Source organism: Myotis daubentonii, chromosome 6 (genome assembly GCF_963259705.1).
Source record: "Myotis daubentonii chromosome 6, mMyoDau2.1, whole genome shotgun sequence".
NCBI classification, from domain to species: domain Eukaryota; kingdom Metazoa; phylum Chordata; class Mammalia; order Chiroptera; family Vespertilionidae; genus Myotis; species Myotis daubentonii.
Window position 1 is genome coordinate 98,363,090 of NC_081845.1, and position 23,685 is coordinate 98,386,774.

Sequence of the window (23,685 nt, forward strand, 5' to 3'; positions counted from 1 at the left end):
ATGCTGCAGCCACGTAGGGCCATTTGGCCATTGGAAACGTCTGGAAATTCCCTAGCAGAGCTTTCATTCAACACACATTTTTAAACAGCCACCTGCACTAAAGACGGTGGCGGTGTCTCCACTCTCACAGGGCTTACAGTGGTGGGGCGGGGAGTGCAAAATAAACGAACAAAAAAGTGAACAAGTCTTTCAAATGATGAGGAATGAATGCAGAAAGTAAAACAAAATGATGCATGATGGGGAGCTAACTTGGGCGGGGTGGGAGAAGGCCTTTCTGAGATGCCGGTCGAGCAGAGACGATGTTACCGGGCAGGACCCAGGCCAGAGCGGGTCTGCCTGGGCCGCCAGTGGGGTGGGGGTTCCTGATTTCACAACACATGTCCAGGTGATTTTGAGAGGACGTTTCTTAAAGCTGAAGACAGTGAAACACAACAAGGAAGGGCCTAGGACAGCAGCAGGAGAGCCTCCACGGGCTGCCTTGGGTCGCTGAGAAATATGAACACACAGCAACAAAAGCAGACAAAGCCAGGCTGCTGTTGGCTCCTGAAAAGTCAGGGAGAAGGGGCCCTGGAGGCCGGTTCAGGGGTTACCCTGGGACAGCTGCTGCTGCGCATTGCTCCCCTGGTTGCAAATCTCATGGGGACCATAGAGTTTAGGAGACGCATGCCTGGGGGGAAGCACAGTGCATGTGCTCTGGAGCGGGCAGGCTAGGTCCTTTGTTTCCTAGGGTTCATAAGGGCTGGGAGTTTAGGGGAGGTCTTAGGGGAGGATCTCAATAGAATATTCATCATCTCAATGCCCCAAGATGAGATTTAGTCCCTTAACTTTGTCCGCCCTTGCGTGTGGCTGGCACAAATGGCACTTACTGGATTTCTGCTGCCTCCCTGAGTGGGGTGACTTAGGCTATTTACCCTCCCTGGGGAGGAGAAGTGCAAACCATTTACTCTTACGTGTCCTTGGTCAGGGAAGACAGGATTTTGCAATTTGTTAGATGGCTGTAAACTGTTGGACCAGTTAACGATCTGTCTCCCTTTCCCCATCCACTTGCCCTGGCTGGCTGGCCTGTCTCAATGTGGTAGAAGGGGCAGCCATGCCGGTGGGGGGGGGGGGGTGCCGGGGTCCCCAAAGGTGTGGACGGAGTCGGCGAAGAAGGAAGGACACGGAGACAGTGTTCAGTTGATCAGCAGCCTAGCCAGGATCTCCAGCCAGGATCTCCAGCCAAGTTCTGGTCTGGATCTCCAAAGAGGTTCTGCTTAGGATCTCCAGCCAGGTTCTGTAGCCATGTTCCCTCGCTAGGTTCTCCAGCCAGGTTCAGTCACCAGGTTCTAGTCAGGTTCTCTTGCCAATTTCTGTAGTCAGGTTCAGTCCAGGATCTTTTGCCATGTTCTCTCCAGCGAAGCTCCTCCATCTCCTGGTTCCCTGTAGGTTCTGTCTCTCTTGGTTCTGACTTCTAAGTCCTGTCTCCTGAGTTCTGTCTCTCGCTGTCTTGTTACATCTGTATATATACCAGTTGATTCCAATTCTATCAATCTCTATTCCAAAGGTTAGGGCGTTTCTTATCTCCATTCCAGGGAGTAAAGATTATGTAGCTTAAGCATGATTGTTCGTAGTTAAAATGATTAATTCCCCGCCTGGCACTTAGTTGAGGGGTTTTATTCCCTCCCTAACTTCAGGGGAAAATCCCCACCTGGGGATTCAACCTTTCTCGGAGAGGTGACCTTGGTTAAAACACAGCGCCAAGAAGGTGAGCAAACATATTAAGAACCGTATGCCATATATACCAGGTCCCTTGAAACAGCAAGGATGGACCGGCTCCCGGCAGGGGGGGAGGAGCTGAAGCACTGGGACTGAGGAGGTGCAAGAGGGTCGCCAGCCCTCAGGCCCTGCATAGGCCTCGGTTCTCTACAGTGGTCCTGGGAAGAGAGAACTTTAAGCGGGAAAGGGTCCTCTGCTGCAGGAGGGTCACAGCATGATCTGCGGGTGGGGGAAGCGCCTCCTAGGGACGGAAAGAAAACAGATTAGTTTTCTTTTAAGGAGCATTTTAAACACACCTTTTTCTACACCACCAGCTAAAACCTCCAACCCCAAAGGAGGAAAGCATGAGGCTGAAAGGGGTAAAGAATTAGGAATTTATTAGGCCATCGGGAACCCAGGGCTGAGCCCCCAAATGGCACCAGCCCCCAGGAGTGGGGGTCAGAGGTTTTAAGGGACTCCAGGCGGGCTTTTTCTGTGGGGAACTCCTGGGAAAGTCCAGAGGGGAAAAGATAATGGTGTTAGCAATCAGAATGTAGCCTGAGCCGAAAGGGACTGTGGGTTGTGAAGTGGTCTAAAGTTCAGTTCCAGGGGGGTGCGGTGGTATTGACTCAATTATTTGATCAGACCTAACAGAGACCAGGCAGCCAGAGTCCTGTGGAACAGGGTGAAGTCCAAACGCCTCCTGCCCAGAGAACAGGGCTGTGAGAGTCACACTGTAACCGGACAATCAATCGGTCCACGCTGCCTGTCCCTACTTGAGCCAATTAAGCAGAGACAGAGTTGAATCCTGTATGAGCGTTTATCCCATGATGCCGGCGGCGGGAGAGCAGGTCCCCACAAACACCTGCTGTCCCTCCACCATCAGCCGGCTGCTTATATTGGGTAGAAGGAGGACGATTGTGTGGGGAAGTAGGCAAAGGGGTAAGAATGGGTATGCAAAATGGGCAGTTGACTGGTAATGCGGGCTGGCGGTTTGCCCAGGGCTGGCGACTCTGGTCTCTGCACCAAGGTTGTTCATCTTTCCATGAGAATGTTGTAATGTACCCCGTGAATCACAGAAGGACGCCTCAAGAAGTCGAATTAAAGAGTCACATTTATTGCAATCCGGGACTCTGAGGGGGGCATTTCGCTCTCCCAAATCTCGAAGTGATAAGATGGCCGCAACACCAGATTTATATAGGCAAAAATCACAAAGGCATTGATTACATCCTAGGATTTGGAATGAGGAAACTGGTTCGCAAAAAAGCAGTTTACAGAAGCAGAATTAAGCATGTTAATTATAGTTTTGGGTCTCCGAATCACTGAGTTGACAGGAATACATTATCTAGAGCCATCGAGGCAATTTAGAGTAATTGTGCTGTCCTGGTTTTTGGGACCACTGAGTTGACAGAACACATTATCTGGAACCCTCAGGTCTTGGGATAATTGTGCTGTCCTGGTTCCCAGGTACAGAGGAATGTGCTTTCTAAAACCAGTATGACCACAACCAATGGGGTATTCACATTACAATCAATAAGGCATTCAATCGAATGGGATGATTTACATAACTCAGAAAATCAAAGTAACTTTTCTATTGTTAAGCCAAACAGCAGGGTTAGAGTTAAACTACAGTTTCTACCTGAGATGACTGCTACCATGCTTCAAGAATAGGCAGCTCCCTGGGGGGAGGATGGGCTGCATTTCCAGGTGATCTCCCAGGTCCCATGGGCAACTCCCAGCAGGTTAGCATGCGCCTTCTTTAGTCAGAACAACGCAATCACCGTTGACAGAGCGTGGTTATATGATTATAGCTGCTCCCCAACATTCAGTTTCTGCCCCTAACATCACACTGGACAGGATGTAAAGCATGGGAGTGGATTTCTTCTGAGTATCTACCACCAGGCGATAAGCACCACTGACTATTCACTGCCAATTCCTTTGCCCCTGTGGGGGAGGGGGGAGGCCCGGCAGATTTTAGGCTGTAGGACCCTGAGCTCACCCTGTCAGGACCCCCCCCCCCCACCTGCTATCTATCACCTGTGCCCTCACATGGATCTCCCGTCCAATCTTAGGGGCAGGAAGCTTGCTGGCCCCGAGAACCTTCCCGGCGAGCCGCCAGCTGGCTCGGGAGACGGGGATTTTAATGCGACAGGTCCTGGGACAGGGCCACTCGGCCGCTTGCGCGGCTGCAGGCAGAGCAGGAAGCGAAGGCAGGTTGGGCGGCGGTGGGGCTCGCTGTGGTCAGTTTCCTGGCCAGGGGCGGCGGGGGCGCGCGGGAACCTCTGGAAACTTCCCAAAGACCTGGGAACCCGAGCTCCTGCCGCTTGGTGATCTCTGAATCCAGCACCGAGGGAAACTGGCTCCCTGAGCCAGGCTCAGCCCCGCAGCTGTTGGAACCTCAGTTTTCCCGTCTGTCGAATGGGGACATGAATGCGTGCCTGGCTTAAGGATATTTTATGGAAAGCTCCTTACTCATCATCGCCGTCTCAGAAATGAGTTAATTTTTTGCAAATAGCCCACTGGGAATATTTGCTTGCTAAAATCCAGCCTGCTCCCGGAAGCAAATTTAGGCCACGTGAGGGCAGAGTCCTATTTCGTGGAGCACCGGGCGAGCGCAGTTTAGCCGCAAGGCACCCACGACTCTGACCAGGGCGGGGCGCGAACCTAGGGGTGCAGATGGGGCCGCGGGGGCGGGCCTGGCGCGCAGAGTCCCATAGAGGCTAGGCCGGCGCTGGCTCCCGCGCCCCCCGCGCCCCGCGCGCCCGACCCGGCTGCGCTGAAGCCTGATTTCAGTTTCCTTTTCTCGGGCTGCCCCACCCCCGCAGAGTTGCCCGATCAGTGACGTAAGGATCCTGAGCTTCCCATTGGCAGGCGGGGCTGGGCGGGGGCCAATCGGGCGCAGGACGCGAGAAATCTCGGCGGAGCGCCGGGAGGAGGCGGGACGCGCTGCCGGGCTCGGTGCTCGCGGAAAATCGCGACCCGGAACTGGCCGCCAGGCCCTCGGCGACCAGGACGCGGCCCGACGCGCGGCCCCGAGCTAGGCTCCGGTGAGTTGGGGCGTCGCATGAAGAATGCAGCCCCGCGCGCCCTGCCGCCTCCCCCTGCCTCTTGCGCCCCCCTCGCAGTCCCGGGCCCCGCGCGCCCCTTCCTCGTGGGCCCCCCCTCGCAACCCCGGGGGGACCTCGCAACGCCGGACGGAAGGAAGCGGCCCTGGTCTGGTTGCTTGGAGCCGAGCAGGCCCCCTCCCCGTCACCATGACCAAAGTCATGTTTTCCTTCCTTTTTTTTTTGACCCGAATTAACCGGTTAAGTCCCGTGTACCTGGAGCTACGGGTCCTCCCTCCTCAGCCCATAGCACATTAGTGCTTCCTGCTGACTTTCTTGCTGATTTTGGCCTTAGGGTGTGAACAGGGATCTGGAGCAAATGGGAGGCAGGCGCTTCCAATTCTGTGTATTCCCGTCCTGCCCTACAGCCATCGTGTTCCTTCCGTGTCCCCAGCCGAGCCTCGGGTGCCCGTTAGCCCGCGCCCCGTAGTCCCTGAGCCACCCGCCCACTTGGCGGCCCGTCTGGCGGCGGGAGCCCGCGGAGGGCCTGTTGCTGAGCCGCCGGGCAGGCAGGTTTCCTTGGTTTTTACCCGCTGCTTCTGCTCCAGGGTCGCGCCCGGGTCACTTACTCCCACGTCTCCTCACCCCCCACCCCCCGGGGGCAGTGTCCCAGGCGTTCCTTGCTTTTGACGACCTCCGTTTTGAGGAATACCGGTCATGTGTATTGTAGGATGCTCCTCTACTGGAAATTGTCTGCTGTTTTCCCCAAGTTTGGGCTCATGGGAGGACCCCCAGGATAGATTGCATTTTCATCACGCCATACCAAGGGTGCACACCGTCAGCAGTACTTGGCATTCTTTTGCATGGGAAATTTGTCTGTCTTAACTTATTCAAGGAAGGGCCTCACCGGTGAGGGGCATATCAGATTCAGGCCTTCCCAGGAGCATGCACGGGGTCAGGGTGGGGAGTGGAGGCTGGAGAAGGTTATGTTCCCGGTCACTGTATGTCGTGAGCGGGTTGCAAGCTGGACATGTAGTGGGGCCAGGTCACAGGGCCTATGTGCCTGCTGTGCAGTCTGACCTGCTGGGAGTGTTGAAGCCGGAGAGGAATAGGATGGGACTGTGCGAGGTCCCCTGCAGCACTTTGTAGGAGCTATGCCACATCGCACCAAAACCAAGATGCCATCAACTGTTCATGTTCTGCATGGAAAGAAATATTTTGACAGTCAAATTATGACATACTGTTGATCACATGGATTTTAGTGATACTAAATAATGACTTGGATATCAAATTTGATGAAAAATGGTAACTCCCAGCTGATGGCTTAGATCCTTCCTCCAGGGAATGAATGGTTAGTGCCACTCAATCTCATTAACCCCTGGATGTTGAGCTCACTGACTCCTTTTATGATCTTGAAAAAACTAAATTTGATAAACTGCTACTTTCTTGTCTGATAGCCAGATTGTCAGACATCAGCACAGTGAAACTGCATACCTGACCCCAAGGCTCGGCTGTGTCTATGGTGCTCTGCTTGCTCTTAATAATAGCCGCGGCTTGGTGTTGCACATTAAACATGCCAGTTGCTTGCCGAACCTTTATTTCGGTTTGTCCTGTTGTAATAAGAAAATTCAGCCCAACACTTACATATAGGTTCATTAACGGATGTGGTAAGAATTCAGATGAACAGCCAGATGAAGGGATGTATAGGGTGAGGTCTGGGAGGGTCCAGAGTACAGGAGCGGCTGTCCCTGTGGAGCTGGGGTGTGTCCACCTTCCCTGTGTGGACGTGTTCGCCCACCTGGAGGCTCCCCGAATCCTGCACCATTGGGATTTTACGGAGCTTCCTCACACAGGCGTGATCAGTTATAACCCCATTCCCAGCCCCTCTCCCCTGAATATGGGAGATGGGGCTGAAAATTCCAAGCTTGTATTCATGGCTCGGTCTTTTGGGTGCACAGGCCCCATCCAGGAGCCTACCCAGAGTTGCCGCAATAGAACAAAAACTGCTCCTCGTTCTCCTATCACCAGGAAATGGCCAGGGCTTCAGGAGCCTGTGTCAGGAACGGGAGCAGAGACCAAAACATATTTTTCTGTTATTTCACACCCCTGATGGCCTGGGTATGCCCTCCCACTCCCGTTTCTTCGTGGTGATACTGTGACCCAGAAAGGTCCGGAGGTCTAGCCCCAGGCTGCACAGCAGAGTGGCTGGGCTGGGTGAAAACCCGGAGCTCAGTCCTAACCCTGACTCTCCCCTTCGGCGTGGGTTAGAACGACAGCTGGGTGAAGAAGACTGCCTGTGCTTCCTCACTCACAGGTCCAGGCGCAGTGGGGAAGGCGCGGTGGCCTGGCCTGGCAGGTGAGGGCCAGAGAGGGAACTGCCAGTGGGTATTTGCCTTGTTACAAGACCTCTGATAAACAGGCTTATCTTTCTGCACAAGCTCTTTGTATATTTCAGCCTGGTAACCTTCAAGAACTCTCTGCATATCAGTCAGGATTCTTTTTTTCCTTCTTTGCAGATTACAGACAAGCCAAGCCAGGTGGGCCTAACAGCATTTATTGGTTCATGTGAGGGGAAAGTTCAAGGGTAGGATAGCTCCAGGCACAGCTTGATAAGGGTTCACTGATGGACCTGGTTCCTTTCACTTCACCTCCTGGTGGGTTTCATTTTCAAGAAACTGCTCCAGCAGCTTCTAACCATATGACCCAGCTCTTGCAGGTTCTGGAGAAACCACAAGAATCTTTCCCCCATGTCTCCGCGAGGTCTCCTTGCGACTGGCTGTAGTGAGTCAGGTTCTTATCCCTGAAGCCAGCACTGTGGCCAGGGGTCTTGACTAGACCTCTTGCTGCACTCCTGAGCTGAGGGCGAGCTCGCCTGCAGCAGGGACCCCCAGAAGGGGTTGGAGGAATGTAAACTGGCTGAACCCTCTCCCCAAAAGACAGACCCTCAGAGCACTTACTGTTGGATTAAGGGGCACCTGCTGTAGGATCCTGTTGCCTCTTACTGGGCCTCTTGTGTGGTTTCTTTTTCTTTCTTTTCTTTTCCTTTTTTTATACAGCTCTCTCTCTCTCTCTCTCTCTCTCTCTCTCTCTCTCTCTTTACTGGGCCTCTTGTGTGGTTTCTTTTTCTTTCTTTTCTTTTCCTTTTTTTATACAGCTCTCTCTCTCTCTCTCTCTCTCTCTCTCTCTTTACTGGGCCTCTTGTGTGGTTTCTTTTTCTTTCTTTTCTTTTCCTTTTTTTATACAGCTCTCTCTCTCTCTCTCTCTCTCTCTCTCTCTCTCTCTCTCTCTCTCTGTTTACTGGGCCTCTTGTGTGGTTTCTTTTTCTTTCTTTTCTTTTCCTTTTTTTATACAGCTCTCTCTCTCTCTCTCTCTCTCTCTCCCTCTCTCTCTCTCTCTCTCTCACACACACACACACACACATACACACAGTGGGATTCTATTTTCCATCCACTAGATTGGCAGAAACTGAAAAGCTGACAATAGCAGGTGTGGGTGCGGCTTGCCTGCTGGTGGAAACGTGCATTGGTGCAGGCGGTTGAGGCTGCCTCTCCTCGTCTGTAGGTACTAGGATATGTGTGCAGAAATGAACAGTGTTTGTGATTGTCCCAAACTGGAGACAACCTAGATGGCCATCAAAATAGACTATATCAGCAGTAGAATTCTATAGTCAGAAAGCAACGAAAATGAACAAAATCAGCTCACAATCACATGACTGAACCTCACAAACATGATGTTGGTAGTCCCCCTCCCAGAATGCAATATGATTCCATTCCTCTGAAGCTCAAAACCCGGAGACGAGCTCTTTGCATACAGAGGTAAAACTGGAAGAGAGGGGAGAGCGGTTATCGCCACGTAGAACACACCACAGCTGCCGTGCCCTCCTCTCCTGGTTTCTGGCTGTTCCTGGAGCCGACCCTTGGGCTCCCTGACGGGTGGTGACTGCTCTTGCTGGCGGAGGGAGTGTGAAGACGTCACCTTGCTGCAGAGCAGGACCATGGCTGACACTCACCGGGGCTCGCAGATGCTCAGGAAGCCTTTCGTAGGCCTCGGGTGCTCTTTGCCGCCTCACCCACTTCCTCAGCCAGTGGCCTCTGCAGGCGCTGCGTGGATTCTGGGGTGAGCAGACTGTCTGAGGTTTGGGAAAAGCTGGTATTAAATCAGTCAGCGCTCGACTGCAGAGAAGTACACCGTGCAGTGTGGGTGCGTCCAGCTCTATCGGGCCAAGAATGATTTGCCAGAGGAGGTGGCTTTCAGCCGAGACTTCAAGATGGAACAGGAGTGGGCTCTGTGCAGAGGGGGTCACACTTGCAAAGGCTCAAAGGCTAGGCAGGAAAGAGCTGGTGCCTCTGGAGGCTTAGAGAGGGGTCTGCCTTGGCCGTGGGGTGGAGTTTGAGGTGGGAAGTGGCAGGAAATGAGCCTGGAGACAAGACCTGGCCTGGAGGACCCGGGGCCTCGCCGGTCGTGGGACGGAGATCTGCCTGTCCCTGGAGCACCTGGCGCCAGTAGAGGTTTGAGGCGGTGGAAGGCAGTTTTGACACGGTCTGTTTGAGGGACTAAAGGAAGGCACCCGGCAAGGGAGACAGGAGGCTTCAGTAACTCGGGGGAACCGTGAGCATTGCAGAACCCCCACAAGCAGCTCTGGTTTCAGCTTCTAAAGAAAAGTTCACTCAGTTGTGTCCCTAGATTTAAGTTCTGGGAGGACGGGACTTTGCCATATTTGATAGGCACCCAATACGTGCCTAGTAACCTGTTGGATGCATTATGCCACCCGTAAGTGGGGTTCCTACAGAGCATGGAGCTCTCTGCCAAGTGCTTTGGGATTGCAAGGAAGAAGGGGATTTGTTTGGAGCCTCAAACATGAGTTCGAGAAGCAGTCTAGAGGCCGGATGCAAATGCAGGCCCCTCCACTCACTGCTCTGGGTCTTGAAGTCCATGTCTGGGATTCAGTGTCTTCTGGGTTCCTTCTGGGGCAGTAGGAGCCCGAGGCAGCAGGAGGCAGGCAGGAGGGTGTGGGGTGGCAGAAGCCACAGGAAGTTGAGGGAGAGTTTAGCACCTGGTAGGGCAGTGGTTGACAGCTGTTAGGAAGCAAGGGGCCCGAGTTCCCATCTTTTCCCTCTGGAATGGGTGGGCGGGGAGTGCAGGTGCCTACCCATAGGTGTGGGCATTCCTGGCATTGCCTCCCTCAGCTTGTTGGTAGCTCACAGTGATTCTCACAGCCACGAATTACGCATGGCACCCACATCCTAAAATGTGCGGCAGGAAGTCACATAGTCCCCTCAGCACTTCTGCTGACAGATGAGGACAGATGCCCAGGAGGTGGTTATGAGACCGAGGGAGTTCTGGGGAGGGTGGTTGCAGAGATGGGGAACTCAAAAGGGTGGGGGTGTCTCCAGTTCTGCCTGGTTCTGGCGAGTTGCAGCCAGCTTCTGGTGTATTGAGGGCACAGAAGGCCTGCTGCCCTGCAGTCGGGTTTCAGAATTCTCATTTGGGTGAAGGGAGGGGGTGGGCTATGTCCTCACTGAGTGTTTTCCAGCTCGGGGAAGTTTGGAGCGGGTCTCTTTGCATTGGGCCTGAAAGGACTGGGCCTGGGGTGGTGAGCAGCTGTCTGTGGGGTCTGCCTGGGCCTGTGCTCCAGTCCTACTTCCTGTCATTTAAGATGAGGTGCTCGTGGCCAGTGTCAGAGCAGCATGCGCCCCTTCAGAGTGGCCAGCACTGCAGCTTATAAAGCCCTTCCGTGAAGGTGACCTCATCCGAGCTTCCGGACAAAGGAGCTGCTTGCTATTAAGGCCCCTTTCACAGTTTGCCTGGGTAGGGAACAGTCCTGGATTGCGAGGCATCTGCGGGACACGGCTTCCTAGCCATGTACCCTCCGGCAAGGTGCTTGCCCTGCCGATCCTCGGTGTCCTTAGAAGAGTATCCTGAACGCTGGGTAACATAAGATGTGAAAAATGGCTATAAGGTGGGTCCTAAATAAATGCTGTCTCCGAGAATCTGTTAGTCACCTGGCCATTGCGCGGCAGAGCCCAAGGCTGAACCTGGATGGTCCACCCACAGATCGACACCTGGGTCTAACACGGGTCCAGTGATGCACTGAGCTGCCTTCCGGTGCACGCTGTGCCATGCTGGGGAGCGTGCAGCCCAGAGATGGACGTGAGCATAGACGCGGTAACACGTTTCGTTTGTCTCCCTTGTCTGGTTGTCACACTCTCAGACAGATGGTCCTGACGGGCAGTTTTGTCTTCAGTTCTTCTGATCCAGGCATCGCTTGGGCACGTGGGCCTTGACTCTAAGCTGTTGAGCACCATGGGCTCTCCAGTTGTGATTTTGAGCACCTTTGGTACTGCAGACCCTGGATAGAAAACTAGCCCCTCTCCTCAGAAGGTTTGTCTAACTTTTGTTATTGTGGAACTATTTAAAAGTAAGTCGTAGTTATGCAGCCCTAAGTACTGCAGCCCACACTGCCTAAAATATGGACCTTCTCACAATCTCAGTAAATACCATTTTAAAAATTAACAATACTCCATACGACTCTAGTCCTTTGTCGGATTTCCTTAATTGTCCCAAAACTATTTTTATGCCTCTTTAAAAAACAAAACAAAACAGGAGACGCCTGGCTCGTCGTGTGGCCCAGTGGTTGAGCATCAACCCATGAACCAGGAGGTCACGGTTCCATTTCTGGTCAGGGCACATGCCTGGGGTGAGGGCTCGATCCCCAGTAGAAGGCATGCAAGAGGCAGCTGATCGATGTTACACTCTCACATCAATGTCTTTCTCTCCCTTTCCCTTCCTCTCTCTCTAAAAAATCTTTAAAAATAAATTCTATATAATAAAAGCATAGTATGCAGATTGTCCCTTTGACCCGGAGTTCATCCAGGAGTTTGACCAGGGGGCAGGGCCAGCTGGGAGAAGGGAGGGAGGCCCCGGTGCCCCGGCAGCCGCTAGGGACCCTACCAGTGCACGAATTTCATGCACTGGGCCTCTAGTAAGTAAGTAAAAGACCAGGGCAGTTTTTTGTGGAATGTCCTATCTTCTGGACTTAGCTGATTGTTTCCTCATGATGTGTTTTAGCTCATTCCTCATTCCCTCAAATCTTCTGTAAACTGGAAGTTAGGTCTAAGTGCCTGATTCAGTTCATTTAGGTCAAACATTTGTGCAGGACTACTTGCAAGGCGACGTGTAAGTCATAGGTGCCACAGGGTAAGTCATCCGGGGAAGCGCGCGCCAGCTCGTCCCTCTCAGCGAGGCTGGTTTGGGCACTGGTTGAGGTGGTCACAGGTCTCCCTTATCAAGGCACATTAGGAAGCACTAACCCATTGGGAAGTACTTTGGCTTCGTGGGACTATCCTGTCCCCCAGCACCTCGTGGCTTTAGCATCCAGTAAAGACCCTTGTCTTATCATGAGGATGTTTTCCTAATCTGCTACCCCTCCTGCACTTACTCGCCACTCTTCTTCTGTGACCCCCGGACTGTGTTATTGTTTGAATATGTGTGGGATCGTGTTCATATGGTTTCTGGGATTTAAAGCTGCCTCAGAGCCCGCATGCCCGGGTGGAGGAGGCTGCTCTCGCGAGGGCGGTGCCCGCCTGGCAGGCTGGTGGGGCACTGTGGCTGACTCTTCACAGTCCTCTGATCCTTCCGGGAACTGCAACAGAAGGAAGTCCCAGCACCAACAGAGCAAAGGAAATGGCCTCCACCTTTAACCTCAGAGCTCTCCACGGGTGCCGGAGTGCCCGGAGTGCCGGCAAGGGACTCCCAGCCCAGGACCCTCCTCACCACAGCTCGTGCCCAGCAGGCAGCCAGGGAGCTGGCCGACCCTGCCTACGACTTTGCTAGCCTTATTATCCTAAACATTTTATTACCTCGTTTGCCAGTTAAATTACTCAACCCCGCCCCTTCATGTGAGCTCTGTGTGTACCTGTTTTTCACCTCCTTGCGTCCCTCGGAGTGGAGCGTGCCGTCGCCTTGCTGGCAGTGTGCCAGGCCCTCACCAGGCCAGCACTCACTACACGGAGCACTGCTGTCTCCCTTCAGGTCCTCGTGAAGTAGACATCACATCCATGCCTTGCTTTTCCTTTGGGTCTTAGAGCCTGGGGGTCATTTCCAGCTCATTCCTGTCACTGCGTGGAAGGGCCCGAGGGCCACGGGGCTCTGTTGTGATGGACTTTCAGCGGACACAGTCCTGATGGCATTGACTTCCGGCGCGCGTGCACTCGCTCCAGCCTCGCAGTGGCCCGTGTGCCCCCTGCTGCCCTCTGTTGCCCTCTCCCGACTGCTCCATGCGGCCAGGATCCACAGCAGAGCAAGGTCCTGCCCTGCCTGCCCCTTGAGCGCTTCCTCTCTCGCTGCCACTTTACGTCTCGCTCTGCCTCTGGGCTCGGAACACTCCTGGATTTGGAGCCAGGGTTCTGCGTTCTCTCCTAGACTTTCTGGGTGTTGTGCTCATGGTCAGGACTTGCAGCGTAATGCTTTCACTCCGCCCACTTAGGAAACCTTGGAGGTAAGTATCACCTTCCACTCTATGGGTGGCTACACAGGCTCAGAGTTCCTAGAACAGTTCTCTATTGTCACACAGAGTCAGGGGCAGCAGGCAGCTGTCAGGTCAGGAAGTGGGCCAGGGCGGCAAAGGTAAACGGACTGAAGTCCTCTCGTGCTCAGCTGTGCTCAGCGAGGACCGGGCCCTCGGCACACGGTGCAGTCCCGGCGGGCATCCCTGCCGTGGTGTCGGTGAGCCCAGCCGGGACAGTCTGCCCTCGCTCCTCGCAGAGCGGCCGGGCCAGCTCTGTGGGGAGGCACAGCTGGGAGCGAGTCCAGTGGTCAAGGGGTGCTCTGCAGGCCCCGGTCGAGTCCCACTGTCTGGGGATGAGAACCAGACCCCCAAAGCCCAGTCCAGGGACACGCCTGCGCAGGAAGTGCCAGAGCTCACGCTGCTGGTGCTTCTTGGGTCTTGTGAAGAGCCCCGTGCTCAGTCTTTGAAACCTGAAGGAGTAGCTGTGCAGCCTGTGACTGCCCAGCTGAGAGCACTGCCTACTGGACGTTGCAGGTTTGTGATTTGTCATGAGTTTCCCAGCAGAGCCCTCGGGTCCCCGTTCTGCCATAATTGCACCAGCTGATGGAAGGAAAGGGCCTGGAGGGGGGACTGCTTTCCCGACCCCGCTCTACCAGGCTGCGCCCTCTGCCTCAGTTTCCTTATCTGTAAAGTGGGGTGGACTAGATGGTCAGTAAGCCGCTCTCACACTGCTGTTTGGTGCGCCTGTGGGAGCTGGTAAGTCTGCTGCTTGTGGGGCGGCCCTGTGTGGGCTGCCAGCTCCGCCCTCTGCTGGGTCTGCTCTTGATTCCATGTCTGGTCTCCAAGGAGCAGGAGCCCCACCTGTGAGCAGAGGCCTCTGAGCCCAGGACCGAGGACAGCATGGCCACGGCAGCGCCGCTGCGCAGCCTGGAGGAGGAGGTGACCTGCTCCATCTGCCTGGATTACCTGCGGGACCCTGTGACCATCGACTGTGGCCACGTCTTCTGCCGCAGCTGCACCGCCGACATCTGCGCTGTCTTGGGGGCCCACCCCGCCTGCCCCCTCTGCAAGAAGCCTTTCAAGAAGGAGAACATCCGCCCCGTGTGGCAGCTGGCCAGCCTGGTGGAGAACATTGAACGGCTGAAGGTGGACAAGGGCAGGCAGCTGGGGGACGCAGCCCGGGAGCAGCAGGACGCGAGGCTGTGTGAGCGGCACCGGGAGAAGCTGCACTATTACTGCGAGGATGATGGGCAGCTCCTGTGCGTGCTGTGCCGGGAGTCCCGGGAGCACAAGCCCCACACGGCCGTGCTGCTGGAGAAGGCCGCCCAGCCCCACAGGGTAAGCCTCACCCGCACGGCGCTCTGCCCACCTGGAGGCCGGCCTGGCCCACAGCCGCTGAAGGCTTCTTGCCGGCCCAGGGCTCAGCCTGAGTCCACCCCGCCGCCCCAGCCCAGAGCGTCCACCTGTCCCCAATGCTTGTCTTTCTGCAGGAAAAAATCCTGAACCACCTGAGTATTCTAAGGAGAGACAGAGACAAAATTCAGGGCTGTCAGGCGAAGGGAGAAGCTGATATCCTGGCTGCGCTGGTAAGTGAGGCTGTGAGGGGAAGCCTACGGCCGCGGCCTGCAGCAGGCCTCTGGGCTGGTCGAGGAGCAGGCCAGCCTGCCCAGCAGCTCTGGCCTTGGCCTGCTTCCTGATCTGAGGGGGTTGCCTAGCTGTCAGCTAAGGTCCCTCCTCTGTGACTCACCTCTGTGGAGCCACCGCTGCAAGGGCCAGCCAGGGTGTGGGGACCAAGGAAGGCTGGCTCTGCTCTCCCTTTCAGAGGAGAGACGTGGTTGCTGCAGCAGTGGGGCCACCGGGACTAGAAGGAGGGCAGGCTGAGGATGCCGGTGGCCGCCGCCGCTGCGACAGGCAGCACCTGTGCACCTCAGTAGAGGCGGGTTCCAGTTTTCTGTGGGAAGTGGGCATTGCAGGGATGTTGGGGCCAGGCCTGCCGTGAGCCACTGGGCCCTGGGAGAGGGAGAGGGAGAGGGAGGCAGGAGACACAGCTCAAGTTCAAGGTGCACCTCCAGGCCCTGGTGTGTGTGGACGCAGCCCACCCTCAGTTAGCCGGGCACAAGGACACTGGCCAGATCCCCGCCTGGACTTGCAGTGAGATTCAGGGGCAGGCAAGGTCATGGTCCCTGAGCAGAGACATTGCGCAGACTTGCTGAGGTCACTGGTGTGGCCCTGTGTGCAGGGCCCGGTGCTGGGGCGAGGGTTGGTCGGCTTGGAGGAGAGCAGTCCGTGAGCTTTCTGGAAGAGGCGGCTGCAGAGACTAGTGTTCAGGAGGCCCTGGAACATACTGTTTTCCTGGAACTGGTACCAGGCTGAGCAGCCAGGCAGCTAGCAGGCAGGCAGAGTTCCAGTCCCGAGGCGGCCGGACTGCTCTGTGACTGACTTCTTCGAGGCGGGAGGTCGGCCCAGGGATGCGCCAAAGGCCCCCAGCCTGAGCTTGGGATTCGTGGGCGGGGAGAAGAGCGCCTGGCGCCGCTTACACCAGGTCCTGCAGGGGTTTCCCACCGCCAGGCGGAGGCGTCACCCTTGCCCTTCCCACCCCGCAGCAGAAGCTCCGGGAGCAGAGGCAGCACGTCGTGGCCGAGTTCGCGCAGGGCCACCAGTTCCTGCGAGAGCGGGAGCAGCACCTGCTGGACCAGCTGGCCAGGCTGGAGCAGGAGCTCGCCGAGGGCAGGGAGAAGTGCCAGGCCAGGGGCAGCGGGGAGCTGGCCCGGCTGGCGCTGGTCATCTCTGAGCTGGAGGGCAAGGCCCAGCAGCCGGCCGCAGAGCTCATGCAGGTGAGAAGCCTTCTGGGGGCAGGGCTGGGCACCAGGCGGCAGGCCTGTCCTGCTGTGGGCTTGCAGGACCTTGGGGCCTCGGCTTTCTTCTCTGTAACCCTGCTCGCCCACTTATTCCAGTGGTTGCTTGAGCGTAAAGTGCGACGGCCGGGTCTTTCTCAGCATCTGCCAGGGTTCAAGGGATCTGGAGAAGGGGCTGTGCATACATGAATGAGAGAGACTAGACAAGAAATAGGAATTTGGAAGGCATTTTGGAGGGCCAGACGGAAACTCAGTTCTAGTGACTAAGCTCTGAATCTCCGAATCTCCGGCCCCCTAGCTTTTTGTTAACACATTTTGCCCTCCAGCGAAGCAGATACACACATCAAAGGTAAGGATTGGTAAACAATAAGGGTTATCAGGTCGGGGAACTGCCCTCAGCTAGCTGTCTGGCAGCAGGCAGTAACATGCAGATCTGCAGCCCTGCTGGAGCCCCAAGGTTCATCAATCTTTTGATGAACTTCTTGCATAATTATGACCTGCTGGATTTAGCCTCCAGCATGCGCTGGCTGGCATAGTGTCACTTCAAAAAGTAAATTTCCCACGAAGTTTAAAAATATTGTGACGGAGGGGAAGGTTACTAGTATTCTCAGTGCTATCTTCCATCCTCATCAGCATCATGAGCCTGTCTTCCGACACGTCTCACACCCCCTGGCAGACTCGTCCATGGAAGCTCTTTGTGGTTCTGGAGCTGAAGTTGTGAAAGCTGGGAGCGGGAGGAGGGGGGCGGAGAGGGCCGGAGGGTCAGTGTGGGCGAGTTTTTCTCTGGGACTCGGAGCCACTGCAGGGCAGCGATGGACACAGGTGAGTTGCCTCTGGAACGCTTCCTGATTCTGAGAAAGGAGGAGGCCTGGGCCGTAGGACAGACAGCTGGCCAAGCTGAAATGGCTCCACAGGCCAAACTCCGAGCCTCCCCGGGAGTCGGTCCTGCAGGCAGGGCTCAGCGCCGTGGGCCGCGCCCCTCCCTCTGCTCGTGGGCCAGGGAGGCCAGTGTGGCGGTCCCTCCCCTTGCATGGTCGGTGGCTGGGCCTGTGTCGGCCGCGCAGATGCTGCTACAGGCCAGTGGCAGGCAAGCCGGTGCTGGCGGAGAGGGCAGGGCACATTCTCGGCGCCTGGGCCAGCTCGGACCCAGTCGGCAGGAGGCTCCGGCCCTCTCCGTCTGGTGAATGCAGGACTCAGGACTGGCAGGGCTGTAGGTCCTTCAGTGCAGCCGCACCGTGGTCACTGAGGGTCAGAGAGTTCCCGGCCATGGGCAGGTCAGGAGTCGGCCAGAGCTCCAGTCCGGTCCTCACTCCCAGGTCCTCGCTCCCAGCGTCTGCGCTCTCGTGCTTTTCTCTCTTGTAGCCAGTGTGTGTCTCTGGCTCGCCCTTTCCTACAGATGGCATTCTGTCGCCTCAGATTTCTCTCAGACTCTGGCTGGGTCACTTGCTGCCTCTCCCCTCCCCGTGTCTTCTTCCCCTTCAGGGACAGCATCCTTCCTTCCCCACAGCCATCCCCGGCCCATGTGCACTGTGCCTGGAGCAGAGGGCGCAGGTGCTTGCGGCTGACCTGCAGTTGCGTGTGCCCCGGGGGTGCTCATCCACCCACAGGAGCTGTGCGGGCCCCCCAAGAGCCTCAGATTGAAGCCTTGCCTGGGGTGGGGGCGGGGAGAGAGTTAGGTGTCTGCTTCAAGCCGGTGCAGGAAATTGGTGTTGTCTATGTTTGTGTAGATTTTGCTGCAAGGGAACTGGACAGCCGACCCCTTGGTTGTCATACTTCCCCAGGGCTGTTTGCCCGCCAGTGGGCAGGAAGCCTGAGGTGCTGCAGGGTGGGAGCTGGTGCAGAGGTTTGCTGGAGACACGGGGGTGCCAGGAAGCAGCAGACTCAAGGTGCACAAAGGCTTTTGACCAGGGGACAGAAAAGGAAAGGAAGCTCTGGACTGGGGATCTCATGGAGGTGCTAAAGGGGACGGAGAGAGGAGTGGCCGGAAGGCACGGACGTCCTGCCTGGACCAGCCCTGGGCAGACTTCGGTGGCACCCACTGCGGGTTGCCTTCCTTGCCTGGGAAGAGCCCTTTGTGATGCTCTCGTCAGCACCCAGGCGTGTGCCCGCCCGGCCGGCCGCAACGCACTGCCTGCCTCACAAACGCCGGTGTCGGGCGAGACCTGTGCGTGGCTGCAGGTGGCCGCACCCCCAGGTCCCCTCTGTGTCCTTTGGGAGGAGGGTTCCTGCACTGGTCTCCGGTCCCACCGTCTCCGGCCACTCAGCACCTTTATCCCTTAAGCGGCTCCCACTGCCCATCTCTGCCTTTTTGCACACCTCCCTCTGCAGACTTGGCACTCCCTGCCTCCGACTTGCCGCCCAGCCCTCCAGCTGCTTGGACTTCCTGTTGTGAGGAAGGATCGGCCAGAAACGCCGCCGGTGGGTCTGGCAGCTGCTTCCTGGCGGGGCATGTGTAGCTCTGACCTCTCAAGTGTCCTTCCCTGCAGCAGAGCTGCTGCCTCCCGAGGCGCCTGGACGTTCAGCAGCCACAAACGCCCAGGCTCTTGTCCCCAAACCTCCGCCCTCCCCAGGCCCTCCGCCCTGCTCTTCCTCCTGCCGCGGCCCCTGGCGCCCCTCAGGTGACCCTGTCATGTAGAGCTTTGTGGTGGCGACTCCTTGTCTCTTCCCCTGCAGGCCGCTCTAACGGGGAGATGGGCGGCTCTTACTGCTGTAACCCAGGCTGCTAGAGCAGGGCCTGGCATGTAGGGGGCGCTTAATTAATGAGTGAGTGACATGAAGGCAAAACTTAATGTAGACTGCTGTGGAGGCTCTAGACCAGCCGTGGGCAAACTACGGCCCGCGGGCCGGATCCGGCCCGTTTGAAATGAATAAAACTATTGAAATGATGTTTACTTTGAATTTATGTTAGTTCACACAAACACTCCATCCATGCTTTTGTTCCGGCCCTCGGTCCAGTTTAAGACCCCATTGTGGCCCTCGGCTGCTCTAGACTCACAAGGGAAATAACCAGCACCTCACAAGAACCCCCTCGCCTCCACCCTGTCTCCGTCACCCACGGCAGCGCGGTCTCCCTTCTCCAGCCACGGTCTTTATGTCCGGCCGACTTGCCTCAGACATGCCTGGGCCCCCGTCTCCCTTGCCGCGGTGGCTCCGACCCATGGCCATCTCCCCCTGGTCCACAGCAGCAGCCTCCAGGCTGGCCCCCAAGTTCACGTGACCTCCTCGGCCATGCTCAGGGCGGCCACGCGGGGGGTGGCGGGGGATTTGGCCAGCTGCTGTGTCACACTCCAGTGCCGTGACTAGATGAACAAGGTCGTTTGTCTGTCTCTCAGGAGCCTTTGGGGGGGGGGGGGGTGCCTGGGCTGTCAGGGGGCTGTCTGTGAGCTCATCAGAGCTGGTGACTTCCTCCGGTTCCACTCCCTTCAAGGGACCTTGTCCTCAGCTGTGTTGTCAAAGTGGGGCTCGCCACCTCAATATGGAGAAGTCGGCCAAGGGAAGGGGAAGCAGAAAGCAACCTCCTTTTTGTAAAGGACATGACCCCAGAGTTGTAGTCATTGCTTCCCTTTACGTCTCATGGCTGGAGCTTAGTCTCATGACCAGGGCTGGTTACAAGGGACTATGGGAAATGGAGTTTTTGCTGGGTTCTGTTATTAAAAGGAAGAAGGGGAGAATGGATCCTGGACTCACAGCCACGTGAAAGCAGGTGGCGTGTATGACTCGCCTTCGCGGACCCGGAGGTGGTTTATTGCTGTACGTGGAACGAAGTTTAAACTCCCTGCTGTTCCTGTTCGGCCTGCATGGCCTGGCCCTGCCTCCCTGGCGTCCTTTCCCACCTTCCCGGCCTTCACCTGGCCAGCACCTCCCGCTTCCAGTCTGCCGGAAGCCGGCCCTGCTGCACCATGCCCCAGCCGCCGGTTGCTCTGTCATTATTTTGTTTCCCTTTTACCCATACTCCACCAGAACCGCAGTTGCCTAAGGACGGCCCGCGTCCGTCTGTGAGGTGCTGGCGCAGGTGAGTGAGGTCCGACTTGCTGATCCTGTGCTTTCTTCCCTTCCAGGACACCAGGGACCTCTTGAACAGGTAACAGCTTCGCTGGAGTGTGCCTCGCCTTGCCCTGCCCGTGCCGTCCCCCCGCCCCCTTTGTCCTTGACCTTGAGCCATTTGAATGAATGGGGAGTGAAACGGTACCCAAGGTGCCCACACCCATGGTTCCTCCTGGGAAGCAAGAACCATCCTGAACCCAAGTCTTGCTGTCCACAGAGCAAGATCTCTGTGCGCCCCCCACCTCGGCCTCTCCTTGTCTGGGACGGTCAGGTGGTGAGGGGAGAGGTGGCTCCGTAAGCTGAACGGCTCTGGGGTTGGGGTTGAGTCTGCTGACGCTCGCAGCTCTTGTTTCTGGCCTGTTTCTCTGTCTGTGGCGGTGGTGGGGGGAGGGATCCTGTTCCCTCCTCCTCCATCCTTATTCTGAGGACTGAGGAATGCAAGAACAGCTGAGGTTATGTCTCCTCTCAGGTACCCACGGAAGAAGTTTTGGCTCGGGAAACCCATTGTTCGGGTGGTTAAGAAAAGAACAGGAGAGTTCTCGGATAAACTCGTGTCTCTGCAGCGAGGCCTGCGAGAATTCCAGGGTAAGGCTGGGAGCCTGGGCGGGGGCGGGAGCGGGGCTGGACTGAGGGAGGGCCCCACTCCTCCTGGCCCCGCTCTCGGGCGTGCGAAGCTGCTTCGGGAGCAGGGAGCCGTGGTGCTGGGCCTGCGGCCATCGGTGTCCTTCTCTTCTCTGCAGGGAAGCTGCTAAGAGACTTGGAATATAAGACGGGTGAGTGTCCAGCAGGTGGTTCCCACGGAGATGGTGGTGTCCCCTGCCAGGAGTCCCCTCATGCCACAGGGAGAACCTCCCAGCAGCAGAGCTTAAGCCCCACTTCATCTCTGACCACTGTCTGCCGTCCGCTGCAGTGGAGGCTCCACGACATGGTCTGGCCCTTCGCTGCCCTGTGTCCGTGTCTGGTGGTTCCAGCCTCACAGGGCCCGCCGCCAGTCCCTTCCCTGACTCAGTTTCCTCTCATCAGCCTCATCACATGCTTCCGTATTTGGGGCCCACTGGGAGGGCAGCCTAGGCCAGGGCATGCCCTGCGTGCGGTACCATGGTGTGACTGGCCCCTGGGGTGGTGCCGTGTGGCAGCCCTGCCATGGACACCGTGGAGATGGGTGGCCCTCTGGGCCCCCTGGTGACACTGTTTCCTCCTCTTCTGCTCCCACAGTGAGTGTTACCTTGGACCCGCAGTCGGCCAGCAGGTCCCTGCTGCTGTCGGAGGACTGCAAGTGCGTGACCTACAACAGCGACCTGTGCCGCCGCGCCTACCTGCACCCCCAGCAGTTCGATTGTGAGCCGGGGGTGCTGGGCAGCAAGGGCTTCACCTGGGGCAAGGTCTACTGGGAAGTGGAGGTGGAGAGGGAGGGCTGGTCCGAGGATGAAGAGGACGGGGACGAGGAGGAAGAGGGGGAAGAGGAGGAGGAAGAGGAGGCTGGCTGTGGAGATGGATACGACAACTGGGAAACAGATGAGGATGAGGAATCATTGGGGGACGAAGAGGAAGAAGAGGAGGAGGAAGAAGAGGAGGAAGTTCTGGAAAGCTGCATGGTGGGCGTGGCCAGAGACTCTGTGAAGAGGAAGGGAGACCTCTCCCTGCGGCCGGAGGACGGGGTGTGGGCGCTGCGCCTCTCCTCCGCGGGCATCTGGGCCAACACGGACCCTGAGGCCGAGCTCTTCCCCGCAGCGCGGCCCCGGAGAGTGGGCATCGCCCTGGATTACGAAGGGGGCGCCGTGACCTTCACCAATGCCGAGTCGCAGGAGCTGCTTCACACCTTCACGGCCACCTTCACCCGGCGCCTGGTCCCCTTCCTGTGGCTCAAGTGGCCTGGAACACGCCTCCTGCTGAGACCCTGAGCCGCTGCTGCCTGCCCTGGCCCCCACCCCACGGGTCTCCTCTGGAATTCCAGGACTGGAGGGGGAAGGAGATGCCTGGCCCAGCACCTGAAGGAGGGAGAGGAGGGACCCCACGGCCACTGCTGCTCCACCTACACTGCAGGGCGCCTCTTCCCCACCTCTGGAGGTCCTGTGCACACTTCCAACCTGGCTCCTCCCCTCCCTCCCGCAGCCTCTGACCCAGCCCTGCACTGTCTTTGCTGAGTAAGAGGCCAGGCAGCGCTTTCTTGCCCAGCGTACCATTCCGTGCCACATGTCCTTGGGAAAGACCAGCGGACTGTTCCACCCCGGCCACTCCTGTCCCCCGATCCCATAGCTTCCCCTCACCCCGTCCACTCTGCTGCCTTCCCTGCCACTTTACAGAGCTGCCCCGACGCAGAGGGAAACATCTAGGAAAAGGCTGCAAACGCACGGAAGGAGAGGCAGCGAGGCCTCCCTGGCATTGGACCCCGACGCCTGGCGTCCAGCGGAGGTCTCCGGCGTCGAGGGCAGAGACCACGCTCTTTGGAGACCAGGGCTGTGCGTGTGCGGTCCAGACGGTGTAGGTGGGGCTCCTGCAGCCACGGGTCTCGGGGATGGTCTACCTACCTTGGCTTTGGGATGACACTTGTGACCAGTGATCAGTAAGTGACCTCATGGGTTGGTCCTTGTGAGGAGAGTTTTTTAAACACCCAGGATATCTTGCTCTTTGTGGTCCATCTGAAAGCACAGGGCGAATGTCCCCCCGAGCAGAGCCTCCCCTGCTGCAGGGCTGGGCCATCTTCTCCAGTGGGGCACTTGGCTCCCGCTCCACCCCTCATCCTCCTGGCACGGGCTGGGGAGAGGCAGGCAGTGGGCGTCCACAGGTCCACGGGCCTTTATGTCATGAGAGGAATTAAAGCAAATCTGCCCACAGGCCCAGCCCAGGTCCCAGCCTATGTCCAGGCCCCATAGTACCCACAGGGGAGGGTAGCACAGCTCCCTGCTCCAGCCAGATCACCACGCAACGTGCCCTTCCATGGCAGGCACTCTGCCTGCCCTGCCCTGAGCGGCTGCTCCTCGCCGCTGGACACTGCTCCCTTCGCCAGCACACCCTCCACGCCACATGCTGCCTCCGTCACGCACATCCGACTTCCGTCTAGTTCTGTAAGCTCTTTGAGGGCGGGTACCATATCCTGTATTCTCCATGGCATCTAGTGCAGTGCTGCGCAGAGTAGGTGCTCAATAAAACCTTGTTGGACAGCCTGGATTCCAGTGAGTTCCATTCCAACTCGAATGTCGCCGGGCCTTCTCTGTCTGACCACAAAGGTTCCGTTGGCAGCAGTGGCTCAGCTTCCACCGGAGCCTTCAGAACTCGGGCTTTGCTGTCTGTTCGCTGCGCACGCTGTCACGGCTAGAAAGCCCCCAAAGCCCCAGGGGACCTAGGCCAACCAACACGGGTCCAGCATGTGCACAGGACGGGGCTCCCCTGGGAAGTGTGTCGTCCCCCAGCATCCCCAGATCCTTCCATGGGAAGTAAGCAGTGCCCCAAAGGATTCCAGCTGCAGCCTGAAATCAACTGACTGACATTCCTTCGTTCTGAG

General features: G+C 57.2%; 1 protein-coding gene across 4 annotated transcripts; it reads left to right on the top strand.

Moving 5' to 3' along the window:
- Nucleotides 1–4,631: 4,631 nt before the first annotated feature.
- On the top strand, nt 4,632–23,351 carry LOC132237554 (tripartite motif-containing protein 26). 4 transcript variants are annotated; one of them, XM_059702209.1, is made up of 9 exons: nt 4,632–4,781; nt 14,131–14,622; nt 14,775–14,870; nt 15,888–16,118; nt 19,797–19,889; nt 20,198–20,220; nt 20,653–20,768; nt 20,924–20,956; nt 21,399–23,351. In XM_059702209.1, the coding sequence occupies exons 2-9, from the start codon at nt 14,185–14,187 to the stop codon at nt 22,082–22,084; spliced, it is 1,716 nt and encodes a 571-aa protein (XP_059558192.1). In that variant the 5' UTR covers nt 4,632–4,781; nt 14,131–14,184; the 3' UTR covers nt 22,085–23,351. The 4 variants fall into 4 exon arrangements, with proteins under 4 accessions (XP_059558192.1, XP_059558194.1, XP_059558195.1 ...); XM_059702211.1 differs by having other exon boundaries at nt 15,891–16,118; XM_059702210.1 differs by having other exon boundaries at nt 4,644–4,781; nt 14,137–14,622.
- The last annotated feature ends 334 nt before the right edge of the window (nt 23,352–23,685 follow it).